General features: G+C 38.0%; 1 protein-coding gene across 1 annotated transcript; it reads right to left on the reverse strand.

Moving 5' to 3' along the window:
* Positions 1-1,555: 1,555 nt before the first annotated feature.
* On the reverse strand, positions 1,556-6,936 carry LOC103457589 (visual system homeobox 2-like). The gene is made up of 5 exons (XM_008397864.3): positions 6,115-6,936; positions 5,634-5,721; positions 4,978-5,101; positions 2,496-2,676; positions 1,556-1,902 (listed from the first exon to the last, which is right to left on the reverse strand). Exons 1-5 carry the CDS (start codon positions 6,638-6,640, stop codon positions 1,580-1,582), a joined length of 1,242 nt encoding a protein of 413 aa, XP_008396086.1. The 5' UTR covers positions 6,641-6,936; the 3' UTR covers positions 1,556-1,579.
* Between the last annotated feature and the right edge of the window lie 2,106 nt (positions 6,937-9,042).

Genomic DNA, 9,042 nt, shown 5'->3' on the forward strand with positions numbered 1-9,042 from the left:
GCAGTCTTTATGGAAAAAGCAGCTGAAATTGAATCAGTAATTCCACTCTTCAAATCTTCCACCTGCATTTTTTTTTTCCAATCTACCACAATTATCTGATGCTCTAAATCTGCTTTTCTCAGTGTCTGAGCCAAATGAATGTGAGAGTAAGATTGTTTGACTGGCATTCATGCCTGAGATCAGCGTTTCACATGTAAAGTCATCCCTCTTTGGCAACTTTCAGCTGCATTATCAAGAGACTATCGCTTGTTTTGGTTCTTTGACACTTTTTTTTTTCTTTTCTTTAACAAATTTCACAACTTCATAACTGAATATAACTATTGTGAGCTGCAACTTCAAAAACAATTGCAAAACAAAATGTGAAGACATCCTAATGGATGTCATTTAGAACCAAATAGAGATTTGTGGGGGGGGGGTGCAGATGATCTTCAATGTAGATGCACGTCAGCTGATTTTTGGACTGGAAACCACAGCAGCAACGGTGCTATTTTTGCAGAACTTTTCAAAGAATACACAAGCTTCAATTGCTTTCTTTTTTAAAATTGTTTTTAGTCATGCTCAGACTGTTTATTCTTTGCAGTTGAATAAGTTGACTTTATTGCCACCTACTGGGCTGATCAGTCTCTTGATTAGGCAAAGGAAAGAGACTATTCATATTTCCTTCACCTCAATAATAACAGTAAAAGGAAATTCTGCTGATTGCTCTTTTGATATATATATATATATATATATATATATATATATATATATATATATATATATATATATATATATATATATATATATATATATATATATATATATATATATATATATATGCGCCTGCCTCCAATATTGGGGAACACGTCCCCCCCGCAGCTCCCTCAGTTCCTGCGCCTATGCATACAGGTCTCAGCCAGCAGTATTTCTGAGACCTGTATGCAGCCCGACACTCATCATCATGCTATTTATTCTGTGCCTCTCTGGCTGTGTTTATGTCTTCTCAGACAAGTGAAGACATAAACACTTGTCTGAGTATATATATATATATATATATATATATATATATATATATATATATATATATATATATATATATAATATATATATATTTTTTTGCAGTTCACAACAAGACAGATGTCCCAATTGAGATTCAAGACTGAATTACCTCATCTGTAATGAGTTTGATAAAAAAAAACCTCCAATAGCTTTACCATTGCAGCATGTGTTTTGAAGTGAAAGACAATCTACATTAGATTGATTTTCTTCACAGTCATCATCATGGATAATAGGAGTCTCTGTCAGAACACAAAAAAAACCCATTTTAAATATAAGTAACTTTTATTTAACCTACAGTCACATTTATAAAGGGACAAATAAGTACATGTCATCTAACCATCGGACACTTTAAATATGTACACCACGCTTTGATCGTCTGAAAACAATGCTTTAAGCTTGTAAAGTTCCCAGGATTCGGAGGCCCAGGAGATGACGAGAGGTCCAGGATTCAGTTTCACCAATCAAACAACGTAGCAGGCTCCTCTCTGTTGGTATTTCATCATCAATCTGTGTGCTACCGTCTTTTTTTTTTTTTTTTTTTTCAGTTGCTCTTCTCCCGCTGTGCAGTCTCCTCATGTTCCGTCTCCCCTCTGTGCACCGTGTGGCCGTTTGCTCTGTCTGAAACAGTCTCCAGCATCTTTGCACTGTGCTCCAGTGCCTTTGCTCGCAGCACAGCAATGCTGCACTCCCTCAGTTCCTCCTTAGAAATGGACAAACTGTTGTCTTTACTCTGTTTCTCCTTCTCTTCTTCGGTCATCGTGTCTCCCGTTTTCTCCTGCCCAGGCGGCGGCGGCGTTGTCGGCTTGCCGCTTATGGTTTTTCCTTGGGAGGGGTGCGAAGGATCAACAGACTTCTTGTGCATACCTGAAGAGCAGAACAATAGGAATAGTTTTTGAGTTTAATCTGGGAACAGATTTGGGGATAAAAATAAAGAGAATATGAACGTAAATAAAAACAAAAAAAGTAAAGAAATTAGGGCAGAAGTTCTTATTCAATTAGTGTTTCCTAATTGATTTAATCTAATCAATTGACATGAGGTGACATGAGGACTAATCTGTCTTGATGAGGAGGGATTATTGCTGTATCGACTGCAGGGTGAGCCCCTCAGCGCATGTCAGAATGCAGTTCAATTTCAGCTCTTAATTACAAACTCGCAGCCAAAGGTTTTGACTTTTTTGATCACGCATAAACATGTAATATTATTTTACATTGATGATAGAAATGTGTTGGCATTTCTGTCATTAACAACATCTGTTGCTCTTCAATGACTATATTTGTAGGTATCTTTAAGTTTGACAGTCTTTGCAACTGTTATTACAAGACAATAAGATACGTTAAGCGGTTGAGGAGACAAACTGGACGTGAATGGCAAAAAAAGCAACAAAAAAAAAAATCCCTAAAAAAACAACAACTTTGAAACCGTTTTATTTCCTGTATTTGAGTGTATGGTCACATACCCAATAACCACGGAGCGTAAGAGTCCGAGATGCCGTCCTTTGCTGACTTGAGGATGGACTCAGGCAGGGGGATGGAGTGGCGGACCATTGCGCCGTACAAGCCGTACTCTGCCATCACACTGCTGCGCCCCCAGCACTTCTCCCTCTTTCTCCACTTAGCTCTGCGGTTCTGAAACCACACCTGCCGAGACAGGAACAATAAACATGACGTTAAAACGAAATAAATAAAAATAGGGGTTCAGTCTGAAAGTGCACCAGGGATAAAAATGTATTTTCACCTTGAAAGATTTGTGCTGCTCTTGCTCATTTGCTACTCTCAAATGTTTCAGATTATGAAACCAGTTTTAATGTCAAAGAGGTTTATAACCAAAGTAAATATATATATAAAAAAGAGTTTTCAAATTCTGTTTTTGTTAATTGATGGGGCTAATTTGTAGAAGCAGCAAACCAGCCACAGATCATCACACCGCCGCCACCAAGTGGTACGTTTGGTACGGTAGACTTATGAAATGCTTTCATAATCATACCAGATGTATTCCGCTTGCAGATATGCACACCAAAATTCTGTTGGTCTGACAGATTTAAAATACAAGAAAAAAAAAAATCTCAACTTTCCTAGCGAGCAGAAAAAAATGTGCTCTCAGTCAAAGCTTTAAATGTTAAGGAAATCCTTATTGGATTGTTTATGTGCCAATCAGGTTGCCAGAAAATCACTGCAGCATGTGTGTTCAGCAATCTTGCTGAGGATGTTGCTCTAATATTAGCGATCAACAGCTACCATGATGGAAGGTCAACAGACTGTCCGTGTGGACTGTTAAATAGCAAAACACTTTTGCAAATGACACACGAGTTTGAAGTAATATCACAGATTGCTCATGAAAAACCTTGAGAATGTAATCTTTTTGTGCATCTGTAAACATTGAGTAACAATCTCATGGTACTGCACACCAGACAGCTTTGATGTGATAGCAGTTGTTTCTGGCCTGTTTATCTGTAAAGGTTGAACCAGGGTGCTGTGAATGCTGCTGAGTCCGAAGGATAACTTGAAGCGGAACTTTTCACTTTACAAAATGAAAGAGCACCAAAGAGCAAAAGTTATATTTCAAAAATCACTGCTTTGATAGTTGGAAAAATATTCAAGGTTGTACTTTGTGCTGTACAGATGACAAGATGAACTTCTCACAATCAACCTGTTTGGCTCCTGTTAAGCAATAACATGGACACTTGGAATATTTCAGTGTTAAAATCTGACAAATTACGCTGTGGTTTGTATCGCAACTGGACCTGTAACGCGGAGGGATCGATTAGGTGTTTTCAACATTGATTCATGTGAAAAAGCTACACAACGTCACCGCTGAGTTGGACATGTGGTGTAAGAACATGTTGTGTAACAACATTCAGCTGTCACGATGCACTGCAGCTATAGATGCAGGCTTGGTTCATTTTTAAAGCATGTGTAAAAAGATCAAATTTCATCAGCAAACATTTCATTTAAATTTAATTCCTTACGATGTGTTTTGAAAAAAAATGGTATGGGCCTTTAAAAGCAAATAAAAGAAAACAATTTGTTCAGGTAATAAACAACATAACAGTGTCAGGTAAATAAGAGTGGTGAGATGAACAAAAATAACAAATAAATCAACCAATCAAAAAGAGAAGCAGAAGGCAGAATGCAGGCTGTCCTATGTGGTTGTGGAACAGCCTTTAAAAAGATTTTCTTGCATCTAAAGTAGCCTCTTAGCACAAAAACTGAATGAAAATTGTCTCATAGATCGGTTCTTTCAGAGCAAGTAGGCTTCTGACTCTTCAAGAGGTTAAATTGATTTCCACCTTGTAATAGCCTTGTGAATATGGATGAGAGGAAAAAAGAGTGATACTTTAATGTGTGTGTGTGTGTGTGGGTGGGTGTGTATGAGAGAGTGTGTGTGTGTGTTGGTTGTGGAAAGATGGGCAGGTATAATATTCATGTGAAATTGAAAGGCCCCAGATGAGCAATCGACCCTTTTTTTTTTTTTTGTGAGTGAGTGAGTGAGTGCTCCTGACAGCTTGTGCGTTTCTACTTCCAGTGAGAGGTGAGGAAGGAGCGGGGAGGCTGATTGGAAAATAAGTTAATTTCCAGACCTGGTCGATCGGAGACAGGCGCGTCAAATTTCATGGGAAATTAAAACACTTTGAGCAGCCGGGCGCAGCCCTCTGCTCAGCCGCTGACCTCCGCTAATTAATTTCTTTATAGTTACGCTTTCATTATAGGACCGCGGCCTGTTTATGCTCAGAAAAGACAGGATCATTTTTTCCCTCTCTAACAACTAATTAAAGTGTGAGGGGAAGCTGGCAGCTGAGGAAATCTCAACCTGATGGTTTGGTTTTGATGTAGGCCCCATTATCACTACATCCACACACAGGAGACATGGATTTTTTTTGTACTTTTTTTTTTTTTTTTTACATAGATGAATTTCTTGCAGTGAAAAAAAAATCTGCTCACCTGTATTCTGTCCTCTGGCAGCTCAGTTTTCATGGACAGCATTTCTCTGGCGTAAACATCTGGATAGTGAGCTTCATTAAACGCTTTCTCCAATTCCTCCAGCTGATAGGATGTGAAAATGGTTCTGCAGACAAACAGAGATGAGTTTTAGTTTATTTTTCATTATACAGGCTACTTCTTACAGTATTACTTTACTCGAAATTCTTTGAGATATGTTATACAGTTTCAAATATTAGATCTTTTTCTTGACCCCTGTTTAGTTATATTTAAAAGGAACAGCGCATAAAATGATGACATTTTTGATATATCTTTTTAATGCATTTTCTTTTTCTTTTTTTTTTTAAAGACCCAAGTGCTGCTGTATCCAAAAGGTTCTCATCATATGTATTCTAATTTATTGGCACTGAATAAAGTCAATTAAAAGAAACAACATATAAAATATAAAAATGAAACCATCTACAATTAAACTTTGTTCATTCATACAATATTAATAATAATAATAATAATAATAATAATAATAATAATAATAATAATAATAATAATAATATTGAACTAAACTTCAAACATTATCAGAGTTTATCATAGAATAAATTAAAAATAAAATATATAAAACATTTTAAATACATTAAGTAAATAAATAAATAAATAATTTTTACCTGTGTCTTCTTTTCTTTCTCTTCTTGCTTTGACACATCGATGAAGTGGAGAATTTCGGATCACCGGAGGAACTCAAGTCATCTGAATCTGTGATCAAATGTCATAAAATCATTTATATGCCTATAAATGATTTTCCAAAAAAAAAAAAAAAACCCAACAACTTCCAAATATTGTTTTATACTGATTAAGTCGTATGATTTACCTAAAACGGCATAACGTTGTGCATTTCTACATTTGCGCGCAGGTTCGTTCAAAAATAAAAGTTGCTAAAATCGAATAATTACAGAAAAGAAAAAAAATTGATCCGCATTTTCGCGAAAATTTTATAATTTCCATTTCAAGTAAAATCTATGAAAAACATTTTATACCTTTAATAAGACTGAAAAAAAATATTAAATGCTTAATTTATGCGTTTCTCATATGTCTCATATGAGTCAGAAATTCAAAGAATACTTTTTATCTGGACTGAGAGACACTCACCGGAGCTGGCACCGGAGTGTTGAGCCTCCATTTGGGGGTCCATCTGCGGCGCCCTGTGCAGTGGCTGCAGGTGCACATTTTGCGCCTCTGACAGCACCTCCAGAAAAGCAGGCTGACTGTAAAATGTGTGTATACTCTCCGGGCCCAGGAAGCCCATGCCGACTCCGAGACCTGCGTGTCCGAGGGCCGACCTGGCGGCCAGGACGTGCGCTCTGTGCGGCAGAGTCTCCAGGGGCCGCCGTGGTGCGGTCGCCGGAGGCTCCTTGTTGAGGCCGAGCAGCTCCTGGATGCCGAAGCCGGTGCGCCGCTGCACAGTGGGGGCCATCTTCCAGACCGGAGGCTGATGCTTGGAGCCCCCCTGGTTTAGGACGTTCTGTGAAGCTGTTTTCTGTTTATTCTCTGTGTCTGAAAGCACAGCTCCTTCCTTACCAGTCATGCTGTTGGCCTTCTCTCTCCAGCAAAAATACTCCTGATCGCTGGTACGCAACAATGTGATGCTTTTCTTTTTTTCCATCTCTGGACTCATCCGCGCTGCGCTTTTTATTCAACGGGCAACAGGCGGCAGCCAATCACAAGAGGGGAGAATTTACTGAAGTTTTTGTCAGATCCGTGAAGCCTTATGGGAGAAATCACTGGCAATTAATAGAGAATAAGAAGATATACATTTATTTTTTAATCAGGAAATTGTTGATGTGATACATAAAGAAAAAATATTATTGATGTTATTAGAACTTATTATAACGTTCCCGACGTTTTATATATAGCTTTCATTTTAATTAATTATTTGATTTTTAACATTATTGTATTTTCAAAATCTAAACTATGCCCTTCTAAACTTAGTTAGATTTTTTTCTTCATTACATAATAATAAAAGGAAACTTTTTAAACGTCATCATTATTACTATTTTTGATATTATTGATCTAAGGTGCTAAATAGATCCATTAGGGGAAAAAAGGTAAAGAGTCAAAAGGAAACGACACAACAATTCTTACATTAAATTATTCATAAATGAAAGAGACAATTAGCATTAAACAGAAGACATTCTGCAAATTAAAGTCTAGAATAGTATATTATTATTATTATTATTATTATTATTATTATTATTATTATTATTATTATTATTATTATTATTATTATTATACGATTCTCACTTGCGAATGTAAAGAAAAACAACAAAATCGCGCCAGACAAAACATTTCAGCTTAATGAAGCAAATCTAAGCTGAACGCAGGGTCCAGCTTTCTTCCCAACGTCCCGCTGTGATTTGCATATTCTAATTAGGTTTGCGCGCTAAACGTTTTGTCTTTGTGGCCACAATCTGCGCATCTGTTGATTAGTTTATTATTACCATTCGACGGGTCACATAATAAAGTTGTCCCAGTTCGGTGTATTTAGGACACACCACGGTGGTAATTAAATATGAGATCAACAACGAAAGCAAACGACAACAGATTTATCCTCCTCCCCCCCTCCCCGGCCTCCGGGGCGCACTGTTGCTTTAGATATATTAAATAAAACTAAAACGGACACACACTAAAAGGTTACAGATTGGGTGATTTAATCCAATTTGGAAAGTGAGAGCAAACGAGGACGTCAAAGGAAACCATCCGTCGGTTATAAAAGAAATAAGCGAAGCACTTGATTGTGAAATAAAGTGGAAATACTCTCGTTCCTTCACCCTCTTTTCTTCAAGCCTAATCTTGTCTAATGAGCTATTATTCAATTAATGCGGGAATTTCAGTCGTTTGGAGATAATTTGCGGCACGCTTTCGGACATCTGGACAGACAATTGCGCACAGGAGAGTTTTATGGAGATGAGGAGACGCGCTGGAAGGAAGCGGCATCACTGGGACATGTGTGGCGATGAATGAATAAATAAATAAATGGGGAGGCTCCCACGGGAGTACCGCGGGTACCCGCCGGGCTGCCACGAGAGGAAAGACACCACAACAGATTCAGACGCGATCAGGAGATTTGGCTTCTGCCCGAGAAAGTCGATTGTCAAATGTGTTTCTGCGCGCCATTTTTTCCGGTGAGGCCATAAATATAATGGAATGAGCCTTTAAGAGGTCAAAAGGTCAAAATGTGACCTTTTTTTGTGAAAGGTTTTATTTTAAAAACAGAAGAAAGAGGAAAAAATGTCTTTGATATAGCAAATATGACATCAGTGGTTTCATTTGTATTAACACACAGACTGTGGAGCATAGGGCCGGTCCGAGGTATAGGCAAATATTGCGCCTTCTTAGCATTGCTGCTGACCTGGGACTCCACAAGAAAACGTACTTTTCAAGAAAACTTGACTTAGAAGTAGGTGTTAAAATGAATAGGTTCAACGTATTGTGTTTCAGACGTGATTACTGCGGACGATCCTCATAAATATGTGAGGATCCCCATATATCCTCACATGTGACATGTATGAAAGCCTACAAACATGTTTTGCAAAAACATGTATTACGGTTGGTATAACTGCGTTAGCACACTCTTTAGGAAATTCTTTATGCTTTTTATTTGAACTAGAGCAAATATTACATTTTTCATTAAACATATGAAAACTCCGTTTTAACAAAGGGTATGAAGTGTGTTCATTATATTTCTTAATAAGGTTTAAAATTGGCTGTATTGCAGATAAATGCAAATGCTTTATCTATGTTTTGTATTCATGTTAATAAGAAAGGATACCAGCTGCCCTTGGCGGTGGGTTAGGGTGAGGACCAAAGCCACCCACCCAGGGAGGCTCAAAGTAGAGCTGCTGCTTCTCGCCATCGACAGGAGTCAGTTGAGGTGGTTTGAGCATCTGGTCAGGATGCTGCCTGACCTCCTCCCTGTGGAGGTTTTCTGGGCTCATTCCACTGGGAGGAGACTCCAGGGAATACCCAGAACTCACTGAAAGGACTATTTGTCCCGTGTCGCTTGCGGACGCCTCGGGA

This window comes from Poecilia reticulata, chromosome 21 (assembly GCF_904066995.2).
Source record: "Poecilia reticulata chromosome 21, P_reticulata-male-v2, whole genome shotgun sequence".
In the NCBI taxonomy this organism is placed as follows: Eukaryota; Metazoa; Chordata; class Actinopteri; order Cyprinodontiformes; family Poeciliidae; genus Poecilia; species Poecilia reticulata.